This window comes from Durio zibethinus, chromosome 24, assembly GCF_047325235.1.
Source record: "Durio zibethinus cultivar Kanyao isolate XHJ-2024 chromosome 24, ASM4732523v1, whole genome shotgun sequence".
NCBI lineage: Eukaryota > Viridiplantae > Streptophyta > Magnoliopsida > Malvales > Malvaceae > Durio > Durio zibethinus.
The window spans coordinates 20,986,757-21,013,545 of NC_143185.1; the positions used below are offsets into that span (position 1 = coordinate 20,986,757).

The 26,789-nt window shown below is 36.2% G+C and overlaps 6 protein-coding genes and 1 pseudogene across 8 annotated transcripts; 2 read left to right on the forward strand and 5 right to left on the reverse strand.

Moving 5' to 3' along the window:
• Positions 1 to 1,185: 1,185 nt before the first annotated feature.
• LOC111316256 (NAC domain-containing protein 37-like) lies at positions 1,186 to 5,509 on the forward strand. Of its 2 annotated transcripts, XM_022918276.2 has the most exons (4): positions 1,186 to 1,265; positions 2,936 to 3,112; positions 3,328 to 3,602; positions 4,121 to 5,509. In XM_022918276.2, the coding sequence occupies exons 2-4, from the start codon at positions 2,947 to 2,949 to the stop codon at positions 4,676 to 4,678; spliced, it is 999 nt and encodes a 332-aa protein (XP_022774011.1). In that variant the 5' UTR covers positions 1,186 to 1,265; positions 2,936 to 2,946; the 3' UTR covers positions 4,679 to 5,509. The 2 variants fall into 2 exon arrangements, with proteins under 2 accessions (XP_022774011.1, XP_089609486.1); XM_089753360.1 differs by lacking the exon at positions 1,186 to 1,265 and having other exon boundaries at positions 2,281 to 3,112.
• A 2,611-nt stretch (positions 5,510 to 8,120) lies between these two features.
• On the reverse strand, positions 8,121 to 9,037 carry LOC111316257 (histone H1-like). Its single transcript, XM_022918277.2, has 2 exons — positions 8,753 to 9,037; positions 8,121 to 8,669 (listed from the first exon to the last, which is right to left on the reverse strand). The coding sequence occupies exons 1-2, from the start codon at positions 8,939 to 8,941 to the stop codon at positions 8,271 to 8,273; spliced, it is 588 nt and encodes a 195-aa protein (XP_022774012.2). The 5' UTR covers positions 8,942 to 9,037; the 3' UTR covers positions 8,121 to 8,270.
• A 1,957-nt stretch (positions 9,038 to 10,994) lies between these two features.
• Positions 10,995 to 12,460, reverse strand: LOC111316258 (GDP-mannose 4,6 dehydratase 1 pseudogene; annotated as a pseudogene). The gene has a single exon (XR_016333056.1). The product of XR_016333056.1 is annotated as a GDP-mannose 4,6 dehydratase 1 pseudogene (transcript).
• Positions 12,461 to 13,124: 664 nt separating this feature from the next.
• LOC111316259 (peptidyl-prolyl cis-trans isomerase Pin1) lies at positions 13,125 to 14,873 on the reverse strand. Its single transcript, XM_022918279.2, has 2 exons — positions 14,570 to 14,873; positions 13,125 to 13,498 (listed from the first exon to the last, which is right to left on the reverse strand). Exons 1-2 carry the CDS (start codon positions 14,811 to 14,813, stop codon positions 13,374 to 13,376), a joined length of 369 nt encoding a protein of 122 aa, XP_022774014.2. The 5' UTR covers positions 14,814 to 14,873; the 3' UTR covers positions 13,125 to 13,373.
• Positions 14,874 to 15,386: 513 nt separating this feature from the next.
• Positions 15,387 to 17,329, reverse strand: LOC111317234 (peptide methionine sulfoxide reductase A5). Its single transcript, XM_022919674.2, has 4 exons — positions 16,906 to 17,329; positions 16,559 to 16,671; positions 16,329 to 16,473; positions 15,387 to 15,762 (listed from the first exon to the last, which is right to left on the reverse strand). Exons 1-4 carry the CDS (start codon positions 17,197 to 17,199, stop codon positions 15,565 to 15,567), a joined length of 750 nt encoding a protein of 249 aa, XP_022775409.2. The 5' UTR covers positions 17,200 to 17,329; the 3' UTR covers positions 15,387 to 15,564.
• A 287-nt stretch (positions 17,330 to 17,616) lies between these two features.
• Positions 17,617 to 19,110, reverse strand: LOC111317233 (large ribosomal subunit protein uL2-like). The gene is made up of 2 exons (XM_022919673.2): positions 18,564 to 19,110; positions 17,617 to 18,086 (listed from the first exon to the last, which is right to left on the reverse strand). The coding sequence occupies exons 1-2, from the start codon at positions 19,001 to 19,003 to the stop codon at positions 17,744 to 17,746; spliced, it is 783 nt and encodes a 260-aa protein (XP_022775408.1). The 5' UTR covers positions 19,004 to 19,110; the 3' UTR covers positions 17,617 to 17,743.
• Positions 19,111 to 21,148: 2,038 nt separating this feature from the next.
• LOC111292231 (filament-like plant protein 5) lies at positions 21,149 to 25,703 on the forward strand. The gene is made up of 6 exons (XM_089753395.1): positions 21,149 to 21,261; positions 21,355 to 21,497; positions 21,603 to 21,822; positions 21,900 to 24,306; positions 24,581 to 24,644; positions 24,996 to 25,703. Exons 2-6 carry the CDS (start codon positions 21,375 to 21,377, stop codon positions 25,449 to 25,451), a joined length of 3,270 nt encoding a protein of 1,089 aa, XP_089609521.1. The 5' UTR covers positions 21,149 to 21,261; positions 21,355 to 21,374; the 3' UTR covers positions 25,452 to 25,703.
• Positions 25,704 to 26,789: the final 1,086 nt, after the last annotated feature.

The window sequence follows — 26,789 nt, forward strand, 5'->3', positions numbered from 1 at the left end:
AGTAGGGGTTATTAATTATTTTTGTCTTTCCTCTGTTTATCTTCTACGTAGAGAAGGATGTCAACCCACCAACCGATATACGCCACGTGGCTTCAACTGTTTATCTCAATGTAGTCTTTTTTTTCTCTTTTATTCCTTCTCCAAAATACTTGTCGTTAAATCATTTAAAGGCCGTAATTCCTACTTGAAATGACCAAAATATCCCTAAAAGTGAAGCCTGATTTTGGAGCGCCCTTTCGTCAGTTGGCAGCCAGTTTCGGGAAATGAAAGGAGGGTGTTTGGTAAATTAAAGAAAGCGTGTAGCCATGCAAGCCGCGAGCTGATAGCCGACAACGTGGACTTACGGTTCTTTGGCGGCAACACGTGGCCATGGTTTTCGTTATGCATACCAACGTGGCAGTTGTCAGAAAGTTTTAAAACGAAAAGGCCAAATGGCAAGGGAAATTATTGAAAAATGTAATTTTACCATACCAAAAAAACAACATTAATTCCAATGCCAAGTTAATTAGAAGTGCGCAAATACTTGAAAACAAACAAAAGAAAAGGAGAAGAAAAAGAAACAATTCATAATGATTCTCCATACCAAAAAAAAAAAGAATTAAAATGAAAAAAAAGTAGTATACCCTTTATGATCGAATTTTCTATTTCGAGAAAATATGAATATTAATTTATTCTTGCATGAAAAGCTTGATATTAGGATTTCAAGAACCTAACATATGCATATGAAACGTAATTATATTGAGTCTAGCATTAACTAAAAGCATCTTTTCAACATTGTTACAAGAAGCTACGAACTTATATCCCATGACCATAATTACAACTGAAATTTCAGTGAAAAGAAAAAATAAGGTTTCATGTGCAAGGGAATGAAAATTTCGTGAGATCTTCATCATTTGAAATGTATATCTGTCAATCGAGTTCTTCATTTTTTTTTTTTAACTTTTCTCATTGTGAACTGACAAATTTGGGTCCACTAAGAAAAGAAGAAAGTTAAACGATCGAAATGGTATATTGACTTGTTCATGAAATGCCGCGTAAGGTAGAGGTTAGAGAAGAGGGTAGGAAGCTAGGCATTGACGTAAGCAACTGGGGACAGCTATCAACCATGCGCAATCGAGCGGTCCTCCACCCCACCCATCCCTTCCCTTTTATACGGTCTTCATCTCTATCCCTCTCATTTGTCTGTCTGTCTGTTCTTTAATTCTTCTTCTCCTTCATTCTTCTGTCTCAAACCGAATAATCAACTTAACCACTAGTTCATCCAGGTAAGCTTTTGCATTTGCATGCAAAATCATCTTTGCTTTCAACATTCTATAGTCTCAATATTGTTTAGTACTTTCTCATGTCACCTTCTTTGTAGAATTTTTGCATCAGCTTATTATCGCTTGCCTAGATTACATATTTGGATGTCAAACCCCATTTTCTCTATTTTTCACATAATTTTGTTTGGTCAAAGAAGCCAACTTATTCCACAGAAGTGTAAAATTTGGTAAAATTTTGTTAAAAACTTATTTCTTTACATTTGCAAATTCTAACACTAACCCACCAACCAGTTTTATATATAATTTTTGCTGAACTTTCCAATGGAGATGGAGTCTTTCTTTTTCCTACTTAGCAAATTAACCTAGTTGAGAGACAAGCCTGAGTCGGACTCTCTCTCCCCATCTCTTTTTCAGTACTCTAGCTGGATAGCAACTTGTTGACAAAATAACCTTAACCGATTGACTCTCACCTGTGAAAAAATGAATGCCTACCTTACCAAAATCTGAATAAGTTTAGAAGTCATTTTTTTATATATTAAACGTTTGGAAACTATAGCTATTTGAGAATCGGGAGCCAAACCTTGTAGATGGTTTTTTTATTTATTCATTTTGGGGTCGGCATTTTTCTCTGATATCTGTCAATCAAAGAAAAGAGGTCAGAAGTGCTATGGAAATTCAAGACAAACAGACAAAGTGGACAGTCCATTTCATTCGCAATGAGACACAGCTTCTGCAAGTGCCTCATCAACACTGCTTTTCGTTTCTCTTTATATAGTTTTTATCCCTTAACTCTTTGTCAGGTCTTGATCGAATGGAAACGGTGTCTGTCTTTTTACCTCTCAAGAAGAAAAAAACACTTTTTTTTTGTTTGTTTTTTTCTCTTTCAAACAAACGCATGCTTAATTGTGATAACATCATCCATCTTATCCATTCGTCCATCAATATTCGAAACCAGTGTAAAACAGAAAAAACCCAATCTCAAGTTATAGAGAAGATCTCGAAATCTCAAACTTAAATGTATTTATAGTAACATTTCTTTGATTAATTTATATTTTTTTTGAAAAAAGTAATTTTCATTTGTTTCAACCCTTTTACTAAAACTCACTTGATGAGTTTGAAATCTAGACTTTCTTTTTTTAAAGAATAATTTGTTTATATAGTACTATTTGTTATAATAGTTTAGTAATGGAAACCCCGTTCTTGATGCATCATTTCTACCATTCACCAACACAAGACAACATCATTAGCTCAAACCTCTAGTTGTCCGTTTCCTTGAGAGAGCTGCACCACAAAGAGAGAGAGAGAGAGAGAGAGAGAGAGAGAGAGAGAGAGAGAGAGAGGGCTGTGTTCCAACTTCTCTTGGTTTTCATCAAAAACCCTCATGATTCTGTCTTTTTTCTTTTTTTTTTACTGTTTTCACCTTTTCTCCTTTTATCTATGAAATAATGGGTTTTGTTTTATAACACGCGCTAAGTATAATTTTCTTTCATCAGAGAGATAAAGAACATTGGGGGTGAGTGCTGCTCACTACCAAATGAGCTAGCAATCTGATGATTATGATAACGCTCGTCACCTTTTTAATTGGAGAGATCTCTCCAATTTGTTGATTATGATTTTGAGATGATGAAGTACAAGAGTGGGTAGTGCTAATTGCGGTGGTGAATTTGATGCAGAAACAACAGTTATGATGGAGTCAATGGAGTCATGTGTCCCACCTGGATTCCGGTTCCATCCGACAGACGAGGAGCTTGTTGGGTATTATCTGAGGAAGAAAGTTGCATCACAGAAGATTGATCTTGATGTTATCAGAGACATTGATCTCTACAGGATCGAACCATGGGATCTTCAAGGTATATAACTCACCAACATCCTTGTTTTTTTTTTTTTCTTTTGGTTTTGATCATCTTTTAGGGATTTTGTTTTACTGATCAATTATGCAGTCTGGGTTAAAATCCACAGTTAGGGTTTCACTCTTGCATGAGAACTTAATAACCCAAGGCATGGATGTTAACCTGAATATCTTTTACTCTTTTAATTATACAAATATATTAATGTTGATGAGCAGAGAGATGCCGAATCGGATATGAGGAGCAAAACGAGTGGTATTTCTTCAGCCACAAGGATAAAAAGTATCCAACAGGGACAAGAACTAACAGAGCAACCATGGCTGGTTTTTGGAAAGCAACAGGACGAGACAAAACAGTGTATGATAAATCAAAGCTGATTGGCATGAGGAAGACTCTAGTTTTCTACAAAGGAAGAGCTCCAAATGGACAGAAAACTGAGTGGATCATGCATGAATACAGGCTTGATGAATCCCAAGAGAATGGACCTCCACAGGCAAGCATACATATATATATATTAATATATTTGTTTTCAAAGAAAGAGTTAGGCATCCATTACTATCAGTGATGAAATAAAAAAATTTAGTGTCTGCCTTGTAAATTCTCCACATGTAACCTAACTTTTAGTGACGAAATAGATTTAGTTGAAACTTTGTCGCCGTACACAACTTAATATGAGGAATGGAATCACTTTTTTGCTTTTCATACAAAGATCATTTGCTTTACGAGTTTATATTTGCTTTTCTTCGAATTCCTTTTCTGACATGGGCTTTTCATCTCTCCCTTATTTATCAGTTTGTTAAAAGCAAAATTCCATTTCTCCTCTATGGTTTTCATATGTCATCACCTTTGGTTATAATATCTACTTCTCGTTACCAAACAGAAAGAAAGAAACGCTTGCAAAAGCCAAAAGAACACATATTCAAATTGAAAAAGGAAAAACTTTAAATTATCTGAAAATATAAATTAAAGCAAACAGAAAGCTTTTTTAATTAGTTTCTTAAGTTTTTGCAGGAGGAAGGATGGGTGGTTTGTCGAGCGTTCAAGAAGAGAACCACTGGTCAAACCAAGAGCAATGAAGGAGGGGACTCAAGCTATTTCTATGCTGAAGCAAGTGGTATTAGCTCCGTGGTTGATCCAATCAATTACAAATCGAGGCAACCCAATAGTTTTTTACCCCAAAATTTTTTGTGTAAGCAAGAGACAGACGCAGATAATTTAAACTGTGTCCACTCTGATCAGTTTGTACAGCTTCCTCAGCTGGAGAGCCCATCACTGCCATTAATAAAGAGGCCAAGCACGATATCTCTAATATCAGAGAATACTAATTATGAAGGAGAAGAAGAACAGAATACAATAATGTGCAACACCACCAAGAGAGTCACTGATTGGAGAGCCTTTGACAAGTTTGTTGCTTCTCAACTGAGCCAAGAAGACAGATATGATGGTGATCAAGGACTTTCAAGCTTTGACGCCAATAATAATAATAACTCAGACATGGCATTGGCATTGCTGTTATTGCAGAGTAGCAGTAGACAAGAAGGGAACAAGCTGAGCGAGTTCTCGAATTAAAGTTCAGATTGTGATCTGGGAATATGAATATTTGATAAATGAAGGAAAAAAGAGATCACAAAGAGGCTTTTATCGTTTAGTATTATAAACATTTGATGCATAATGAGACATATATTTGTAAAAATATGGTTGCATGCAAAGTATTCAAATTAGCTGGAATTTTGGGGCTAAGAATTTTTTGTTAATGCAGTAGGCTAAGTTCTTACATGTAACAATATTGTCATGCGATCTCTCTCCCAAATAACGCAAAGGCTTAATTGAATAGGGTTTCTACCAACCATATGACTCCCATCATCCTTATTGGGACAGTGTGGTTGTGACTACAGACAAGGTCTGAACAAGACTTGAAGATAACTAGCATGCTACCATGATTCTTTCATGCTTGCTATTTTTTTCCCCGCATATATCTCTTGCCGGGGTCATGTTGAAGGGAGAAAAGTCAAGGTGAATGTCACAGTTCTGAAGCAGCTTCTCTTTTGTCTCAAGCAGCTATTCAAAGCTTCTACCACATTTTGTTTCAAGCGACTTGATTCTGCGCAATTAGAAAACTTTGGTTAATATGGCATAATACGTAATGAACCCTTGAAATGTTGCTAAGAAGCTGCAAGAAATTTACTCAAGTGCATGCAGACACAGTAACAGCAAGAAACTTTCAAAGAGCCTAGAAAATATAAGCCAATAATGTGAGGCCTGCCAAAGCTCATCCAACTTTGTCATACAAGTCTATTTGGTCTAAACTTTGTTTATATTCAGATTGGTTTCACTTTCATGACATTTTCTTGGCAACTGGATATGTATTACTATTCATGCTTAATTTGATTTTCTTGGCAACCGAACATGATGGAGAATAAAAGTAAGACCAAGGGCAATCTCCAGAAGAAAGTAGAAGAGAAAATGATTGATTTAACTTGATCAAACATAGTCAGCATGTTCGCATCTGGATGTGGGCTTGGTGGGTCCTTGGCTTGTCTAGCATGCGCTGGGCACGGTGGCTCCTGTTGGGCATGCCTTGCAATTGTCGTTATGTACAACTTTTTTTCTTTGACCCCGTTTATGGCTAGCCTTCCCATGTCCTCTTAGTGCCACACATCAATCAAACCGAGCCACAAGAACAACAACATTAATTTTCTTTAATTAACACTTGATAATTACTTTTTCATCATAATTAAGAGATAATTAATTACCTTTTCTCTAACAGTTGCACAAAGTTCTGAAGGGGTACATTAATTTGTCTGCTTTTCCTAATGTGAGTTTGTGACAAAATGATTCTGTGATTGGACAAAGAGAAACGTTTCGGGTGGACCAAACGGTCCTGATCCAACATTTTCCATTCATATTTAGGCCCTAACCTGATCTTTACTGTAATTGTCACGTTAGCATGTTTCTGTACTTTCTGGAAGTTTGTTATTGAGCCAATGGCTCTCCTTAACCCCTCATCATGTCAATGGAGAAGGTTTAATTTGTTCACTCTGGTTATTCGAATCACGTAAACTAATCAATCAAGTGTTTATACACAAAATGTTTTGATTGATGTAAACACATGTTCAATGCATTGGAAATGGTAACAGATCCCTCGACATTGAGCAATACTCCTAAATGAGGTCCCAACAATCAAACCAAATGGGCTGTGTCTGGAGAGTGATAAAATGAACCTAGGCCTGTTAAATTGGAGCTTTATAGAATGCCAAGAGGTTAAAGGAAAAAGTAAAGCAAACCAATGATTCATTCAATAAACCATTCCATGCGCATGATTCAAACAGCCAGCCCCAATTACTAACATCACCGTGCATGATGCATCAGATTATTCAAATATAGAACCTCCAAGATTAAGTCAGAGGAAATCTGACCAAAATTAACTAAGGAGGTCTTTATCAAAGTCACATAGAAAAACCAATAGAATCCACAATAGCATACATGCATCGCATCATAATTTTAGGATCACCGACCAACTTAAAATTCCAAAGAGAACTCTATTTTTTTGTTGGTGATGAGTTGGTGAGTCGAAGGTGATCTGGAGGTCAAGTTGGGACTGGAAGAGACTTACAATAAGAAAGTATGATCAGGGGCATTCAAGTTATATTTTGAGATGCGCTCTGACGCTAAATCAAACAAATATCAAAGGTTTGACGAAGATAATGTACAGAAAGAGGTTAAGGATGAAGGGCTTTGGAGGCTAGCACATGATCGTACCTGAACTTTTTCTTTACTTTATATAAGAATGAAACTTTTTTTTATTTTTTTTAGATAAACTGAATTTTTATTTATCCAAAATCATCAAAAATCTATTATAATATAACTATTTTATAACTTAACAAACAAACAAAAAAACAATTCGTTAATAATTTATTTTAAAAATTATCATCTTCCCTTGCTTGAATGGAACTTTTTCTTTCTTTACTTTATATAAGAATAATGTGAAGGTGATTTGGACGGTTATTAACTTAAGAGTAATTGGTCATTAATAAGAAATTTACGTGGAATTTAAAAAGAAATTACGTGAATAAATGCAGATCGCATTTAATGTGTTTTGACAAGTTGAAAGTAAATTGACCTATTGTGACATATTAATGTAACATTAGCGAAAGATTCAGGTCTTATTTAGGGAGAGAGCCTTAACAGGCGAGCTCTTTATAGGCGAACCTTTGGATATAGCAAAGAGTGTGGCGGCGAATTTCTATGATGATGTCGCCATTAATTATCTTTGACTTGATAATGTAAAGTTCGATTTCATTGACCAAACGATTGGGCATAACCGAACCAAAAGGAACAGTTAATCCTTTGATCATTGGAGATTATTAAGACAACGTAATACTAGTTACAAAACCTCTTCATTAAATATAGAATATTTATCTAACCAAAGCATTACATGCTTTCTCACCAATCGCAAGTTCTTACACCATTAAAATCGTCAATTTATTATCAGCAACCTTGTCAGGACTTGGGACAGAATTAGAAGAAACAAAAGAGACAAAATGCCACTACAGGTAAAATGACAGAGCAAGCAACACAACCGTCAAACATGATCAAGAAAAAATTCAGTCATAATATTACTAATATTATTTTTTTTTAGTTACGTTAAAAAGATAAAACTTTAATACAAATAAAAAAAGAAAAACTTTTGATATCTCTTCGATCGTGAAAACTTGAGAACAAAATATTACTATCATTATTCGTAATCTAGAAAAAAGATCCCACGGGCCCAAACCCAAACCACTGATGGCAAAGATACGTTCAGAATAAATGTACAAAAGTCCTAACGACACAAAACCCAACACCACTAATAATTTACCATGAGGCATGTGATGTGATAATCATGAATAGAATCATGTTCCCATTCCCATTGCCGTGCTTTGATTTTCATCTTATCATTATTTTACTTGATTCAGCACACAAAAATATGGAGAAAACCAAATTCTAAGGCGAATTCAAAGAGTTCCACACATACAAAAAGTCTGTTTTCCATTGCAGATCATAACTGATAAGATCAACCAAAAGCCCCCACCTTTTTTCAAAACCCATATTTAACTCATACAACCAGACTACAACTATATATCCACAAACATAAAACCTAAAGCACTTTCTACAATTTGTTTTAAGAAGTGGCCTTCTTGGCTTTTTTAGCAGCAGGTGACTTGATAGATTTAGGCTGCTTAGGTTTTGCAGGAGTTGATTTCTTCTTAGCTCCAACTTTCTTTGCTGGCTTCTTTGTTGCTTCAGACTTCCGTGGCTTTGCAGCAGCTCGCTTAGGTTTCTTCTCCGTTTTAGCCCTTGTAGCAGTGGCTTTCCCTTCTTTTCCAGCCTCGGAGAGCTTGTAAGAGGCCTTGATCTTTATCAGTTTGCCTCTGGCAGCTGAGTTTTTAAGCTGAAGAGCTAAAATTTTCCTGAAATTCGCTGGAAGCACCGCTTTGTGCTTCTCTTCCATGTACTTGGCTATGGCGTACGGACTCGAACCACTCTTATCGTTCAGAGCCAGGAGCGCCTCCTTAGTCATCTGCACAATAATCAACCGTTTATTGAACTTCAAAAAAAAAAAAAAAACCCATAAAAATAAAGATTTAAGAAACAAGAAATTACCTGGAAATAAGGAGGATGGGCAGCGGTTTTTGGCTGTTTAGGCCTTTTCTCCTTCGGAACTTTTGGTTTTTTCTCCTTTGGCACCGCTTTGCGTTTCCTCTCCTTGACAGGTTTCTCCGCCGGCTTTGGCTCCTCTGCTGCCGACGGCTGCTGCTCCGTAACCGCAACTTCAGGTTCAGCGGTGGCCATAAGTGATCACAGAAACAAAACAGGTACAATTGAGAAAGATTTCACAGTATCAAGGAAGGAACTCAGAGGAATCCAGAGGAAAGGCTTTGCTTTGATATTCAGTGGAAATGACACTCTGGGAATTTAAAGCCAGGGCGGGACCTGCGTCAGACGCCAGTGTCCGTCTATGATTGGTTGATTTAGAGAGACGAGGATTGCGAACATGGACAAAGAATTATTGGAGGCGTACACGTGGAACGAAATCAAAGCTTAGTTAGTCTGGTATTTTTACTTTGTAGTGCCAAAAATGGGATAATTCTGCTGCCTGTGTGGACAGGCTTTCAAAACATGGCTGTGGGTTTTTTTCTTTTTTTTTTTTCATTCCGGGGTGTGTTTTCTGATTGATTTTGGGGCTTTATTTCTTGGGATTGCCTTTGATTTTTGCCACGATTTTTTGGTCAGATTGTAGCTAAAGAAGAGGTGATTATAATGTGATTCAAACGGGGTAAAATGGTTGCAATTTGAAGGTGTGATTTGAAGCCTTTAATTAAAAACAGTTTGCTTCATGATTTTCTCTTTTTTTCCTTGGAAATATTTTGTTTTTCCATTTCACTTTTGAAATACTACAATCTTCAATCGTGTAATGTAGTAGTAAATGCAACTATTCATTAGTTAAACAAGTTTCAGAAATGAAAATATCACTATTTTTTTCCTCTACATCTTTTTTTCTATCCTAAATTGTTATTTTTACTTCTTGAAAATAGTTTTACCGTGTACTTATAACTAGTGTAATTTTACTAAAAAAATCCACTTGATTTTTTTCTTTTTTCTTTTATTTAAAATTACTTCATTTCAATGTTAAAGTATATTGTAGGCTTCAACAAAGACACATTGAATTTACATTAGATTTTTTTTTTTTCTAACTTGTTTAATTTTAGCAGCAGAATTGACTTATTTTTTAGGCCAAATAACGGAAAAACAATTTGACAAAGAAGAAGGTCCCTTGTTTAGAAAACAGCTGATACACCAAATTGAATCCATGGTTTTGATATTTGTTGGACATTTGAAAGGAATCTTATCCACCTGCCAGAAAAAAGAAACGAAAATTGAAACTTTTACTTCTTACTTCTAGCAATGGCTGATATTGTTGAATGCATATCAACGGAAAGCTCCCATTATCAGTCAGCTGGATCACACAGTTTTACTTAAATTAAGTACTTACCAGGCAACTTAGTAACGAAAGATGAACCAGATTTCAACATTAAGATTAATCCAACAATGTAGAGAGAGCAATATTGACTTGATATCTAGCCAATAATCAAGACAAAGTTGACACCAGATGCAATAGATGAATAAAAATGGAACTTAAACTTTCAGGGAATGGATTAAAAACAATAGTGATAACAAATGTAATTCAAGTTTGGACAAATTCATTGTCGGAAGAGATGGAAAACAACACAGAGGTTGCTGACACAAATAGTGTATCTTCAGACCAGAGTTATGCCTACGAATCAAAGTTCAATTTACAGAGAAGCTTAATTAGATTGACACTTTGACATATTCTTTTTTCCTTTATTATATATTGAGATTGATGTTTATTTTGTTCCTGACACCAATACAGATAACAGAGTAATGTTGCTAGATTTGTTTTGTTTTTTGTTTTTTTTTTATCAATAACTATGAATTAAAGACAACTTTCAACTCTTGTCACATAAAGAGAACTGCTGCAACTGCCGACAGAACATAGTTGTAGTAATAAGCCATTTTTTAAACCTTTCTTTTTCAAAAGTAATAATCAGGAATCACACCATTAAATCTTGATTAACAATTTTTGAGGGCATCAATCAAGGTTTTGGTTTTCCCAAGCTTATTTGGCCACTGGCCATGCATGTCTGGACACATCATGTGATCTAATAACTACAAGTACATGAGTAGCAACCCAAACCACTGACACAAACAGATCACAAGATGAACAAAAATTCATGCTCTGATCATGTACAATGTACATGCATTAACCCACTTTTACTTCGAACTGAAGTTATGAGATCCAGATTCCAGCATTCCAAGACAAGAATCAAGCTTAACCGAAAATTTATCATTACGAACTCCACGGAATTTAAAGAATCAAACAACAAAAACCTTCTAAAAGAAAACGTTAAATTAAACTATAAGAATCAAATAAATACCCTCCCCAACTATAAAGATCTAGAAAACCAACCAAAAGCAGGAAATTTTGGATGGCTATAAATCAAGGCTGTTGCTGGGCATCCATATAACCAGCATCAACCAATACCTTCTCCCTCCTAGCCAACTCAATATCTTCATCAACCATCATCTTCACCAATTGCTCAAACCCAACACTGGGTTTCCACCCAAGAATCTTCCTTGCCTTGCTCGAATCACCTTTCAAATTATCCACTTCTGCAGGCCTAAAATACCTCTTATCAATCACAACATGATCTTTCCAATTCAACCCAACATACCCAAATGCCACTTCCAAAAACTCCTCCACCGTATGCGACTCCTCCGTTGCCACCACGTAATCGTCCGGCTTCTCTTGTTGCAGCATCATCCACATCGCTTCGACGTAATCCCCAGCAAAACCCCAATCCCTCGAAGCTTGCAAATTCCCCAAAAACAACTTGCTTTGCAACCCAATCTTGATCCTCCCAACAGCACGAGTGATTTTACGGGTCACGAAATTCTCTCCTCTCCTGGGGGATTCGTGATTGAACAGAACTCCGTTACAGGCGAAAATCCCGTATGCTTCCCTGTAATTCACAGTGTACCAATGCGCAGCGCATTTGGAAACTGCGTATGGAGATCTGGGGTGGAATGGGGAATCTTCAGATTGCGGTGGAGGAGTGGAGCCAAACATTTCCGAGGATCCAGCTTGGTAATACTTGATATGGCTCCGGCCCGTGGTGGCGATGTGGGATCTAACAGCTTCCAACAATCGGAGGGCTCCCGTAGCCACCACGTCAGCAGTATAATCGGGGATTTCAAAAGAGACCGCTACGTGGGACTGGGCAGCCAGATTGTAAACCTCGTCGGGTTGGATAGTGTCGATCCAACAACGAAGCGAGGAAGCGTCGGTGAGGTCAGCGTAATGGAGCTTCATCCGAGCCTTGTGGGCATTGTGTGGGTCAATATAGATGTGATTAATACGCTGCGTATTGAAGTTGGAAGAGCGGCGGATCAAGCCGTGGACTTCGTAGCCCTTGTTGAGGAGGAACTCGGTCAGATATGAACCATCTTGACCGGTGATGCCAGTGATCAACGCGATCTTGCAGTCAGGAGTTGCGTCACCGTTAATGGTGGAAGATTCGAAACCGGCCCTGTCGGTTGCCATTTTTGGAGGTCGAATATGAGGGAAAAAGAAATTGACAACGGATTTCCAGAAACAAATGAAACAAGAACACGCTTCCAGTGATTTTAGTTCTAAGCGATTGGAGGTTTTAAAATAGTGAGAGGAGTTTAGAGAGGGTAAAATGGTCAATGAAGAAGATATAAACATCCTATGAACTTACGATTTTGTCCTTGAGAAGTTAATCGTTCGTCGTGCGGTGCAATTTGATTGGTTGAGTGTGGTGAATTGTCCAACTTGTTATTGGTTGATGACATGAGAGGATTGGACTTCATAGGTTATGCCAAACCATTATGTTTTTTTAATAGAATTTTATTAAATGTAGTAATCTAAAACATAACGTCAACACGATAACGAATATAAAATATAAATGTAATATAATTTAAATTTTAATAATAATTATATTTAAAATTAATAAAATTTTAAAAATATATTTTATATTTTTATATTAATACAAATTATAATATAATTTTTATGTAAAATACAATATAATTATATAAATTTTAATATTTTACATTATATAAATATATAAATTATCAAATTTACTTATTTTATTAACGTAGGTCATGTTAAAATTGTTAGAATGACAAATAAATCCGTTAACCTCACTAAAATCTCCCATGACCCAATCCCAACTTAAACATTTTTTTTTTTTTTTGGTTGAAACTTGAAATGCCTTTTAACTTCCTATCTTTTTCCTCTCCATAAATCAAGCACATAAAATTTCAAGACTCCTTTGTTCCACACAGGGCATTTCCATATCAAATGACCGTGTACAGAATTGTTGAGACATAAGGTCGTTGGTTGGGTTGGAGAGGGAGAAGGAGGAGAAATATATTCATTTAACCAAAGCTTTTATTTACTATAAACAAGCAGACAATCTCACACCAAAACAAAAATGGTTTCAAAATTAAATGTGCCTCAGCACACAAATCGTCCAAGCATTTAGGTCATTGTCAAGTGTATAAAAGCAATCAATAACATTGGCCATAGGCATTGCCGGAAGTAATTTCAGAATATTCTTGGATACATTTTCCGAACAGACTGAACTAATTGCTCAACATATCCAGGCATAATCACCAATAATCAACCGGTTCTCATGATGACGTGAACCCCGCTATCGGTGTCCACAACTTCACTTATCTCACCAACCTTAAGACCATATGTTGCATCCTCGAATGGCTTTTGCATCTGGCCCCGACCAAAAGGACCTGCATAAAAAGTTTGTATGAGGTATTTTTTGGATTATGGCCTGTAATGCTAGTACAAACTAATGCAAGGTCCTGGATAGTTAACAATAATCAGAATAGGGGCAGGTTATTTGTAGGATGTAGCAGTATTCAAGGTCAATAATGACATAAAATATATAGCATGACCATAATTGTAAAATGTCCTAGAATTGAATGATAGGCTAACGTTCTTTGCGGATGAACTAATGTGCCTTGGAACCTTGGGATCAAATCCTGTAGCCAAAACTCCATCATGAATAAGAATTAAGAAGAGTTATTGGGAAAATTCAAATTGTCCATTTTATATATGTATAAAAATCCATTTTTATCTTTATTTCTTTTTCAGAAGCACAAGATACAGAAGAACACAGGAAAAGGGCCTTAACCTAGTAAGACAATTGCTGAAATATTACCACCATGAGAAAGAAAATGAAATCAGATAACAGGCAAAAGAATGTGATGTAAAGGGATTTTGTCAAATTCTAAGCTTCTATGTGTTTAAAGTAAAATAAAATGCCATATCTCAATTGTAAAAACAGAGTCAAAATCTTGACTTTCAAAGCAAAACACAGCCACTGAAATTGATAAGACTTTAATCCTATAAAGCAATACACTAACACAGAAGCAAACTAATCAACAAAACTATAGTTTCTAACATATTGGATATCTCTTAAGCTGATGAATAACTCAGCAACAACCTGTTGAGCAAACCAAGTTGACAATCACACCTCCAATTGCAGGGGATCCCAAAATTCTAATATCTTTAAGACTTGAAACCCTAATTCCCCTTTAACCCTAGTAGTAACCAAAGTGCCCTATTAAACAAGTATATTGAGATTATCTTTTCAATTCTTGTATTAACTCCAAGCTTCCTTTTTTTCCTCTCATAATTCAGCTTCTGGCGAGTTTCTAAACAACCAAACAGAAAATAGAATTCAATTAAATGACAACTAGAGTTCCGAATAGAAGTCCCCTATTCTCATATCTAAAACTAAATCTGCAAAATCCTTAAAAGCTTCAACTTTTGCACAGCAATCAAGTCAACAAACTCACCGAGATCCCCGCCGCGTTTAGCGGAGCTGCAATCGGAGTAGCGAGAGGCAACCTCGTCGAACTTAGCCTTGCCTGAAATGATGTCGTCTCGAAGGGCTTTGAGCTGTGAGACAGCGGAGTCTCTGGTGGTGTTGGAGATGACGCGACCTTCTGGATCCTTCCAAGATGCCTTACGGCGAGAACCTTGATGCTTGATCAGTATGTGAGATGCCCTCACTTGATTGGCTGCCGTTGACGATGACATCTTGCTCTTCTTCTTGTGGTGGTGATGATAATTAGTGGAGATCGAGGATTTCTTCCTCTTATGGCCCGAATCTATACTCACAACGTCCGAGAAAGCAGGGTTTTACCTTCTGACGTGGCGCTCACTCATTGGTGGTAAAAATCAATTTAATTATCTTAAAATCCTATGTAGTTTCGGAGTTTTATATTGGATGAGACGTAAGCATATTAATTCTATTCGTTACATATTATTTTATTAGTGATCAGTCTTAAAAAAGACATCAAGATAAATTTTAGTTTTTTTTTCTTTTTTAATGTAAGATTTTATCCTCCTCGAATGATAAAAAATAAATAAATATTAATTTTTAAAATAAATATTTAAAATTTTAATTTTTTTTAAAAAATTTAATCATTATAATATAATATCATTAATTTATCTCCTTAAATAAATAATATCATCTAATTTATTAATAATATATCAAATTTATTTATTTATAATATATCAAATATAAATATATAATTAAGATATTCTTGTAATTCAATATACATATATATATTTTTGCTTTTTCATAACGATTTTCACAAGTACAAAACGTATTTAATCATTAAAATATTATTATAAATATGCAAAAATATAACATTAAATCCAATTTCCATCCAAACAGTCAACATATGCTAAGATCATATATGGAACCCACAAAATCAAGTCGCCCAGCCTGATGAAGCCAAACTGAGTTCATTCGTCTGAAGCTCGAATCCAATGGCCAACTAAACTATACATCTCTCAAAACAGGCCAACCTTTTCTAATAATTTCATTGATCTTTGCATCAATCTGTTTTTGAGTCCTTGGGGGGCAAAGCTCTGCAGCATATCCGTTTAATTTGGCTGCCAGACTTGACCTCTCCAGCTCATTTTCAGGCAGGTTTCCTATCAGTTGTAGAAGCAATGGATGGCGTTTGAGCTCAAATTTCTGTACATTTAGAAAATTGAAATGTATTAATCATTTTACCAGTCAGTTCCACAAATACGTTGACCTTCTAAATCTATACAGCACATCTGAGCAAGATAGCATACATTTTTCAGTTATCCAAATTCATATGCACATAGAAAACCCGGTTAGAGGATCAGTAGATAATTTTTGTAACACAACAGTCATGCTTGAGCTTGCCAACTACATTGATCTAAAAGCAAAAATTTTAAGCATTGTGGAATAATGGCAACTAAAATGACAAAGATTGCAAATAGACAAGAGGAAAAACAATTCTCTTCAAAACTGGGATGAAATTCAAATTATTTAGTTCTTCATACCGTCCATACCCAGCATTATCCTAACAACAGAAATCTTTAGAATCCTTATATATTGCTAAACAAGAATCCAACCCAATGATCGCGTTATTTCAGGTTAAAATGTACCCAAAAGTTAAAAAAAAGATATTCAAAGGCAAGTTACAACTTTTGAGCAACTTGTGGATCACAAGAAACAACAAACAATACCCAATTACTCAAACAAGAAAAGGAAAAAGGAGAGCATTAAACCTGATGTTCAGGTTCTGCAGGATAAAATGATCCAAGTTGTTGAATTTGAGTTGTCACAATGCTGCTCCGAGACTTGGTTTGTTCCCTTTCTTTGCTCATGGAAGCTAATCTAGCCTCTTCAGTCCCATTGATAAAAATAATAGACCTGGTTGAATTGAGATATGAAAGCTTATCAATAAAAGGTATGAAATGAAGTAATAATATGGTGTTTTTTGGGTCATGATGGTTACCTGTATTGGTTACCTACATCTGGACCTTGGCCAAATACCTGTCTTGGATCATGACTAGACCAAAAAATCTCCAGAAGTTGCCTGAAATTAATCGCCTTGGGATCATATTCAACCTGATCATCATTCACATACCCATATTCTATCAAATTCAAATGGAGATAACAACAAACTGTCACAACTCACAAACCCAGCAACTAACTCAATAACAGATCAGTGTCTACATTTTCTCAGGAATATAAACAAAATTATTCCTGATTAAATATGACCACAAAGTTTTATATTTCGAAACAATGAAAGGAAAATAAATATAAATGGCATTTTAAAAGAGACGAAGAGAAATAACAGACCAACACAGACTCGGCATGGTCGCCCAAACTTCTGTATTCGGGGTTGACTTTGGATCCACCAGTGTAACCAGCAGTAGTTCGAACGACACCGTTTAAACATCCGAAGACGGCTTCCGATCTCCAGAAGCTACCGAGAGATAAAACCGCGGTTTTCAGGGACGGTTCTGATAGTTCCCTGGGAATGCTTGAGATCCGATCCGGAATCCGAATGGAAAAAGCTGTATCGGCACAGAGAATTGACAATGAAGCCAAAGTTAAGAAATTGAGGAGAAGGTTCCTCTCAGCCGAAGCCATTTCTTTTCGGATTCTCTAACGGACAGAGAGAGAGTGTGAAAGAGAAGGAAATTCCGGGTCGGTCAAGTATCCATAGGCATGCTAAGAGTGGGCCACGTTTGTTTTGGAAAGGATGCTGAGCCCACTATAAAGTCCATTGGGCATTTGTGATTGTAAAGATACGCACCAGCAACCAAGATCCATATTTCTTTTTGTTTTTCGGCTCGTAAAACTTAAACCTTGTTCTTTTGACCAATATCAAATTCTTAATTCTTAATTCTGTAGCTGTCTGTAGCTGTCATAGGGAATTACTTTCTGGCACCATTCAGGATTCAGTTATGTTTGAAAACAGCCATTATGAAAGGCTACAGACAGAACAAGGATCTAAAACAATGACATAAAACATTTGAGTAAAAATCCAAATTGAAAACATAGACATCCCTCAACCAACTCCAAACAGTACCATTATCTGAAAATTCAAACAAAATTTCTAGCAAAAATGTGCTTAATACTCTTGAATGCGAATATAAAGGCCAAAAGAACTAAAACAAGTAAAATCATAGGCCTAAGCCTTATCAGCCTTGGCAGCAGTGGCAGCAGCTTGTCCTCTGAGCCTACCAGTCCTCCTTGCAGCAATAAGACCAACCTTCTGTCCAGGAGGAGCGTCACGCCTAACAGTACTAGCATGACCAATGTGTTGATGGTTACCACCTCCGTGGGGATGCTCAACTGGGTTCATAGCCACACCACGCACCTTAGGCCAGCAGTTCCTCTTCACCTTAAACTTGTGGTAAGCATTGCCAGCCTTAAGAAGAGGTTTCTCGGTCCTACCACCTCCTGCAACCTGGCCAACCATGGCACGACAGCCGCTTGGAACAATCTTCTTGGCACCAGATGGAAGCTTGATCCTGTAAAGATTACACACCAAAAGGTCATTGCCAAAACAACTAATTACTCCAAACTTCCACCACCATGTCCATCTATAATTGATCACTACCCAAAATTTCGCATGTAATCAACTAAACGACTAAGACAATAAAATTTAACATGACAGAGGCCAGTGAAAGTCAACTAAACACTATGCTAAAACCTGAATACCGGATTGAAATCAGAATCCGTGTGCTTACATTTCATCCATCAGTTAACACTATAACAACAATTGTATCCACCAATTGCATTAAAGTTCTTTTTCATTACCTAGGGGTACATTTAAGCACAGGCATAGATAGTAAACCCTAGATTGTAGCAAAATATACATATATAGGGCAAAGCAATAACCAAAGCAATACAAAAAAAAAAAAATCAAATAATAAATCCAAATAACAATAACATATAAAACAGATCAAAATCAAAATTTAAATTAAGAGAGAGTAAGAACCAGAAACCTGGTTGTGTCGTTATCAGGGTTGTGACTGATAACAATAGCATAATCACCAGAAGACCTAGCGAAAACCCCACGATCACCAACGTGATGTTCGACGTTGCAAACGACAGCTCCTTCAGGGATAGATCTAAGAGGCAACACATTTCCGACCATAAGAGTAGCCTTCTTACCACAGTACACGAACTGTCCAGTGTACATACCCTCGGCAGCAACGAACAGTTCCTTCTGCTTCTTGTAACGGAAAGGGTGACGGAAGACCACGCGGGCTAAGGGCGCGCCACGGCCCGGGTCGTGGATGACTTCGGTGACCACACCTTTTAGGTAACCATTTCGTTCGCCGAAGTCGAGACTGCGAAAACGGGCGGGACCCTTGCGGTGGTGGGTGTGGGCCTTGAAGACGGAACCCGCACCCTTACGTTGAGCTCGGATGACACGACCCATTCGGTGAAAGTTTGTGCGGCTATGAGGAGACCTCTCTCTCGCAGGCGGCCGATGGCAGCTAGCAGTGAAACGGGGGTTGAAGGCTAGGGTTTGGGGTCTAACAAATATATTTTCCTGATTCTAGGGTTTTAAGGGCTAATTGTTGGGCTTTCTTTGGGCTTTTGAGCTAAAAAGATAGAAATTAAAATGAAGAGGCCTAGATTTAGGCCTAATTACTCTGGGCCGGTCTTTAATTTAGAAGCCTTTAGAGACCCAAAGGCCAATTTCAACCCAAAAGAAATTTTTTGGACATAATTTTTTGCTATTTTACTTTTTAAATTTGCTTATTTCATAATACATTTTAATCTATCTTTAATGATGGTGAATCCAATGTTCAAATAACCCCTAATAGAAAAAATATCAAGTCCTTTAAGGATTATATTTTCTCTTATATTTTTTTCTTTATGTATTTTTTTATTTACTTAAAATTTTCTTTCGAATATTTGTAATTTAAAATAATTTTTATAAAAATAACAAAATATAAAAAATATCAACTTATACTTTTTAAATTTAAAAAAATGAAAATATGTTAAGACATGTAAAAAATATAACTATTTAAAAGATAAATTATATCAATAATTTTTTGAATCTATTCAATAAAATTTAATTTTGCAGTAATTAATTAAAAAATAATTTGAGCAAACATTCCAAGTCATAGGATAAATTAGTGAGTAATTTCACTATATTTTTAACTAATTAAAAATATTTTTTCGCTTAATTACGTCTACAAAATTTTAATCAAAATTAGCTCTTTTAATAAAAAAAAATCATATTTTATCCAATTGAAATGTTTAAAACAAAATCTATCTATTCATTTTAATTTTATAATTATAATTAAGTCAAGTCAAGATTTCACTATATTTTCAATCTTAATTTGTCTCCACATTAAACTCAAAATTTATATTGTGTCAAAAAAACTCAACATTTATGCAAGACAAAGGGAACACCTAACCTAAGGCTTCAATCTTCAATGAGCTTACCATGATTAAACCATTAACCTAAATTTGTACAATAAACCATTTAAAGAGAAATAAGTAGCACATCTTTTTTTTTTTTAAATTTGATTTCATTGAATGACTAACTCTAAATTGTAAAATTATAACATTATGAATTAGGTACATTGTTGATAAAAACCATTAAAATCCATCAACTTGTTGGTTATGAAATAAATTAGATATATGCAACTATTGGGACAATTTATCTTCACTTTATTTGATACAAAGTTGCAATTATTATAAAAAAAATAATAATGAAGGTTTCATAACTTTGAAGCATTAAAGAGGTTAACTAGAGTTGTACTTTTACCAACCATGTGGTGAAAATTAATGTAGTCCTTTCGTAAATTATTGAAAGCCCCACACCTTTGAAAAGAAATAATAATTAAGCTAAACCTTTAAAATAAACTTCAAATTTGATCTTGATTGTTTATAAAATGATATTTATTAATTTAATAATTTTTTTTATTAAAAATATAAAATATTAATAATTTATTTATTTTATATTTTATATAAAAATTATATATTAAGATTCATAATTTATATATTTTTAAATTTTTATTACATTGGTATATAATTTTTATTAAAATTTTAAGTTGTCATTTTTTATATTATTTTATTATATTTTAAATTATTAAATTTAATATTTTTTTACTCTCTCATAAAAAATATATATATTCTTTTAAAATTTAAAATAAATTACTTTATTCTAAAACTTATTTTAAAATAAATTATCTAACACTTTTTGCCCATGCCAATCAAAGATACCTTGTTCAATGGGGTCCCCAGAGAAGCCAAGTAATTATTAATTAATCAGTGTTAGCCCCAAATTTTTGTTCAATATTTGTCCCGAATAGCAAAAACTTTTGAATCTTGGCCGTTAATCGGCGCAAGGCAAACGGCCCACCAAGTGTCCACAATACACCATAGGACTCCGTCTAGGAGGGGAGATGCAGTGTTGCCCAGAATCCACTACCACGTGTCTGATGGTGACAAGTGCGCAAATCATCGGAAAATCAATTTCAAAGCTTTTTTAAAAGTTGACAAGACGCCGTCGCTGTTTCCCATTTCAGGGAGCGTTTTAAAAGTGGGCCAACCCGCTCCTGCCATCGTCTTGTCTCTGTTCTCTCTCCACATTGTGAAGAAGGATAAAATTTGTGAATGATTTTTAACTCTTCAAATCAATTCTGGTTCAGTGATCGCTGATAATCTGCATTTCATCTAGTAAGTTCAATTCAGTTTTTTCTTTTTTTTTATTACTTTCATAGTGAAAAACAAGAGTTTTATCTGTTTTTGTTTTTTTTTTTTGTTTTTCAGGGTATAAAATATATTCCGAAATGGACCGACGAGCTTGGCCATGGAAGAAGAAATCTTCCGAAAAAGCTGGAACTGACAAACAGGCAGTTGTGTCAGATGGAACCAGTGCTCCATTGTCTTCCTTAGCATCTCTTGGAGATCAGGTTGGGTATTTTTAGTTAAAAAGGCCATAAAATTAAACCATTTATGAAACTTGTTCCTGATTATTTGGTGTTTGGGTTTTGTTATGTTTTGCTGTTTGCTGACAGGAAAAATGTAAGAAGGCAAACTATATTCAAATATCCATGGAATCTTACTTACATTTGACGGGGTTGGAAGATGAAGTTCACAAGTTAAAGGATCAAGTCAAATTATCTGATGATGAAGTGAAGGATTTGAAAGGGAAGCTATCTGTAGCTCATTTGGAGATCAAATCTAAGGATGGTTTGATTAGCCAACATGCTAAAGTTGCTGAGGAAGCTGTTTCAGGTATGGGTTGGAAAATTATTTTCACTTGTAATCCTACCGCTAAGAGTTATGATTGAGAACTTTTATGTACTTTTTAGGATGGGAAAAGGCGGATGCAGAAGCTATTGCATTGAAACGACAACTTGAAACTGTTACTCTCTTGAAGCTTTCTGTAGAGGATAGAGCATCCCATCTAGATGGTGCTCTTAAGGAGTGTATGAGACAGGTAAGGAATGTGAAAGATGAAAGTGAGCAGAAATTGCATGATGTGGTTCTAGCCAAAACTATACAATGGGACAAAATAAAGCTTGGTCTTGAAGGGAAAATAGTTGAATTAAATCAAGGGCTTTTGAGGGCAGCAGCTGAAAACCAAGCACTTTCAAAGTCATTGCAGGAGAGGTCAAATTTGATAGTTCAGATTGAGGCAGAAAAATTTAAAGCAGAAGCTGAAATAGAACTTATGAAGGAAAACCTTGTGTCACGTGAGAAGGAAATAAGCTCACTGAAGTACGAGCTGCATATGGTTTCTAAGGAGCTAGAAATTCGCAATGAAGAAAAGAATATAAGTATGAGGTCTGCAGAAGCAGCAAACAAGCAACATTTAGGAAGTGTCAGCAAAATTGCTAAACTTGAGGCAGAGTGCCAAAGATTACGTGGCCTTGTTCGTAAGAGGTTGCCAGGGCCAGCTGCATTGGCCCAAATGAAGCAAGAAATTGGTAATTTTGGTCGAGATTTTAGTGGAACTCAATCAAGAAGGAATGTGATCAAGAATCCTATCCCAAATTTGTCTCCACAGATAGAATTTTCTGCTGACAACTTGCTGCAATCCCATAAAGAGATTGATTATCTTACTATGCGTTTGTTGGAGATGGAAGAGGAAACAAAGATGCTTAAAGAAGCTTTGGCTAGTCGCAATAGTGAACTGCAGGCTACCAGAGACATGTGTGCTAAGACAAGTGTAAGGGTCAAGAGCTTAGAAGCACAAATACAGGCCCTTAATCATAAAACAAGCTCCCCTAAGTCAAGCATTGGGCACCCTGCTGACGACCTTTCAAGTCAATATGCTAGCAATGCACCCAGTATTACTTCCCTGTCTGAAGATGGGATTGATGTGGAAGGACGTTCAGCTGAATCTTTGCTACTGGCAATCTCTGATATCTCTCATTTGGGGATGGAGAAGAGTACTCATAATGTTAACAAGCGAGAGAATTCCAGTTGCTTGGAATTGATGAATGACTTTCTGGAGATGGAGAAATTGGCCTGTCTGTCAAATGATGTTGGTGGAGCTAATGCTGTTTCAAGCAATCCTGATAATGCTGGAAATTATGAAGCAGAAGATAATACATCACGCAATGCAGCCAAAGGTCAGGACATATTCTCTGAGCAAGAGCTTGATTTTAGTCCATCATTAAAGCAGGGTTCGTCAAGCATAAGATCCTCAATGGAGCTTCGAAAGGATGTGGAAAATCTGCCTTTCCTAAAGCTTCAGTCTATGATTTTTACGATTTTTGAGTCTCAAACTAAGGACATGCATTTAGGAAAGGTCTTGGAGGATATCAAATGTGCTATGCTGGAAATACAAGGATCTCCGTCTCAGTACTCAGTCAACTATTTATATGAGGGAGCTCAAGTAGGTTGTGGTCCCTCCAATCAGAAGGGTGTACGTGGAGAGAGTTTGATTTTCTTAGATCAAGAGAATCTTGCAAAGCAAAATTTGGCATCTGCAATATCTCTGATTCATCAGGTTGTACTATCACTTGGCAGAGAAGCAATGGGAGTTCAGGATCCTCATTCTGATTGCCATGGGCTAAGGGAAAAATTAGACGACTTCTCTGCCTATTTGGATAAATTCGTTTTCAATGAGATGGGTTTGGTTGACTTCATCTTGAAACTTTCTCATGTTTTTGCCAAAGCTAAAGAGCTGAATCTTGGTGTCCTGGGATTTAGCGGTGATGATAGAAATGCCAGCAACAATGATTACATAGACAAGGTTTCTTTGCTGGAGAATGAGGCTGTACAAGGTAACCCATCAAAACATGCATGTAGCAGAGCGTGCCACCATATTTGTTATTCCTATCCCGACTCAGAGGTACTTCAGGACAGAATCTTGGATCCAAGTTTTCCACGAGATGTTACATCATGCTCATGCTTATTGAAAGAGTTGGAACAGCTGAAATTGGATAAAGAAAATATAGCTGTGGATCTTGCAAGAAGCACTGAAGATCTTGAAAATGCAAAGTTGCTGCTACAGGAGACACAGAAGAGTCTAACTGAACTGAAGTTACAGTTGGCTTCCTCTCAAAATCTCTACAGCCTAGCTGAAACTCAGCTGAAATGTATGACTGAGTCTTACAAGTTACTACAAGTGCGTACACAGGAGTTAGAAGCTGAGTTAAACCTTTTACAAGAAAAGTCAGCGAAGTTAGATGATGAGCTACTAGAAGAAAAGCGTGGTCATCAGGATGCCCTGGCTAGATGCAAGGATCTTGAGGACAAAGTGCAAAGGTAAGCAATGAACTATTCATATTGCTTGATGATCCTGTGAGCAACGACAATCTGCTAATAAGCAATCAATTGACCAAATAAGGTAAAGGGAATTCATCAAATCAATGACTTAAAGAGCATTCCGAAATGATAAACTATTTGTGAAAGTCATTGATTCTTTTGATGTTGCATTATAAGCTTCGTCAGTTGTTTTATTGGTGGTTATATTACATGAATCACTATCTTGTGAAGCATTATGTCTTCTAACTCTGTAAATAATCTGATTTTGTTAAAGGAACACTGCCTGCTTTGTATGTTCGTCATTAGCAATAGAAGATTCTGGCATGAAGATCAAACAGGTATGTCGCATAATAATAACTTTTTTGGAGAACCTACTCAGACAAAATATTAACAAGAAAATGTGAAAAATGATAATCATGATGGTCTTTCGGATATGCCTTTCTAAGATATCTCTAGAAGTGATCTATATGCTACCTTTTGCACTTCCTTTACATGCTCTTTTGTTATATAGAATGTTATCCGCTCTTCTGGCTTTTATTTTTTTTGCTTGACCTATTGTGTTCATCATCATATAAAGGCTGGAGGTTTGTTAATTGATCAGGATATTCCTTCCTTATTTGATGCTTTCAGAATGACTGTTAGCTTGAAAGCTTTAGCTGAAAGTGTCTGTCCTGTCACTCTCTTGGCAGGAAAGAGAGACAGAAGATGCAGCCCAAAAGCTTGCAGCATGCCAGGAGACCATTTACCTTCTTGGGAAGCAGTTGCAAGCTTTTCGCCCTCAGACAGAGAACCACCAGACTCAGTACAGTGACAAGCTGCTGGGTGAAAGTTCAGAAGGCAGACTGAATCATAGTGGTTCAAAGGCACAGGACATTCACTACTCTGATGATTTTAATCACATTGAGACAGACAGTGTAGCTTCTGCTGATGTGCAATCTGTGAGTGAGGAATCCTTGCGTTTTGGTCATTCCACCTCAAGTCACTGGGATTATGAGTCCAATCTTTCATTAAGGTCGTCAGTGAGCTCATCTCACCTCAATCATAGGCGTACCAAGTCAACATTCTCTGCTTCTACTCTTGAGGAAGTGAAACATTCGCGTAGTTTTGGCCGTCTTTTTTCTTTGAAAGGGAAGAATAGGCAATAGAATTATGCCCTATACTGTTGTATAGATTTCCGGGTTAATGGGATATATGGCAGGGGTCAAGATTGAAATGAATAGTTCATAGATACTCTTGAATTTGCCATAGCAATTGGCTAGCCCCATCCGTTCTAGATAAATTTCCTTTACTTCTCTTTTTCACTGGGATTGTAGTTGGGGTTCTAATTGGAACTCGCACATTGTAGAAATTACAGTAATGAGGAATTGAAATGGCAGATCAAATTACCTTTCTATCAGCCGAAGGAAAAAGTGCCTAGGTCTCTGACTTGGACCTTATATTAGATACAATGAACTAATGAACTGCAATTCTTTCCTTGTTGTAAATGCATAACAGATGCGTACACGATAACAACTATAAATGTAACAAACGGTCAATGCATTATTCACAGAAAAACAAAGGTGTCATCTCTGACATTGTTTGAGATAGCCAAATGCACTAAACAAGGGATGCATTTATGATATAACAAGCCTGATTCTATGGTGAGGCTGAGGCATGAAGAAAGAAGAAAATAGCAATCATTATGGAAACTCAGTTTTGGTTCCTGGAATTTTCAAGCACAATTCGCAAGCATCTCACATGCAGGATTAAACCAATCTGACCAGGAGACATCTCGAAGGTCAAAGCAAACCTGAAATCCTTTGCAAAAGAAAGCGTGCATGACTAAAGAAGCTGGAGGAACTCAAACGTGCGAGGCTGACAATGATGATGTCCTATTAAGCTGATTTGGCAAGTTGGGAAGATTTAAGTCTGGTTTTTTTATGGCATTGTAATCAAAGAAGGCATCCCAAAAAATGAGAACCAGAGTCGTATGGTGTAACCAACATGTCTGCGTTACAACTTAGTTTACCAAACCCACTTCCAGAAGTCTAGTGTTCTGTTTATGTCCCAGCTCAAGTTTGAACCCAGATCATTCTACGAAAATGATAATGGCATTGGCAAGTAGTATCTCAGGCTTCACTAACAAAGAACGGAATAAAGATCAATTTGAAACGAAATATCTATTAGTCCCATACAAGATCAGTTGAGTTGGCAACTAAGTGTATTTTTCAGCTCCAAATTATATTTGTTCATTACAGTGTGTTGGCATGTGAGCTTTGTCTCACATTAATCACAAGGCAGTGGAAGTGCGTTCCTAACTATTTATCACCAGCAGACATCAAATTACAGGCACTGATACAAATGTGAAAGACATGCAAAACAAATCTGAACCGTCAATTTGCAGGACCATCATCGTGAATGCAATAGTCCTAATAGATACTTGCCAATCAATAAACAGAAAAAGGTCTTTTTTGCTTATGCGAGTGGCTCAGGCAATCGAATTC

Bases quoted from the DNA above. Each gene is read 5' to 3' on its own strand.
- LOC111316257 (XM_022918277.2), bottom strand. From the start codon at position 8,941: ATGGCCACCGCTGAACCTGAAGTTGCGGTTACGGAGCAGCAGCCGTCG. The intron at 8,670-8,752 runs GTAATTTCTTGT...ATTATTGTGCAG, and splicing joins CCCATCCTCCTTATTTCCAG to ATGACTAAGGAGGCGCTCCT.
- LOC111317234 (XM_022919674.2), bottom strand. From the start codon at position 17,199: ATGGCTTCGGCTGAGAGGAACCTTCTCCTCAATTTCTTAACTTTGGCT. The intron at 16,474-16,558 runs GTAACCATCATG...CAATTCAACCAG, and splicing joins GATGTAGGTAACCAATACAG to GTCTATTATTTTTATCAATG. The intron at 15,763-16,328 runs GTTTAATGCTCT...CTAAATGTACAG, and splicing joins CTGCAGAACCTGAACATCAG to AAATTTGAGCTCAAACGCCA.
- LOC111292231 (XM_089753395.1), top strand. From the start codon at position 21,375: ATGGACCGACGAGCTTGGCCATGGAAGAAGAAATCTTCCGAAAAAGCT. The intron at 21,823-21,899 runs GTATGGGTTGGA...TGTACTTTTTAG, and splicing joins TGCTGAGGAAGCTGTTTCAG to GATGGGAAAAGGCGGATGCA. The intron at 24,307-24,580 runs GTAAGCAATGAA...ATTTTGTTAAAG, and splicing joins CTTGAGGACAAAGTGCAAAG to GAACACTGCCTGCTTTGTAT.
- LOC111317233 (XM_022919673.2), bottom strand. From the start codon at position 19,003: ATGGGTCGTGTCATCCGAGCTCAACGTAAGGGTGCGGGTTCCGTCTTC. The intron at 18,087-18,563 runs GTTTCTGGTTCT...TAATCTTTACAG, and splicing joins CCTGATAACGACACAACCAG to GATCAAGCTTCCATCTGGTG.
- LOC111316259 (XM_022918279.2), bottom strand. From the start codon at position 14,813: ATGTCATCGTCAACGGCAGCCAATCAAGTGAGGGCATCTCACATACTG. The intron at 13,499-14,569 runs GTGAGTTTGTTG...CTTTTTATGCAG, and splicing joins TAAACGCGGCGGGGATCTCG to GTCCTTTTGGTCGGGGCCAG.
- LOC111316256 (XM_022918276.2), top strand. From the start codon at position 2,947: ATGATGGAGTCAATGGAGTCATGTGTCCCACCTGGATTCCGGTTCCAT. The intron at 3,113-3,327 runs GTATATAACTCA...GTTGATGAGCAG, and splicing joins CGAACCATGGGATCTTCAAG to AGAGATGCCGAATCGGATAT. The intron at 3,603-4,120 runs GCAAGCATACAT...AAGTTTTTGCAG, and splicing joins AAGAGAATGGACCTCCACAG to GAGGAAGGATGGGTGGTTTG.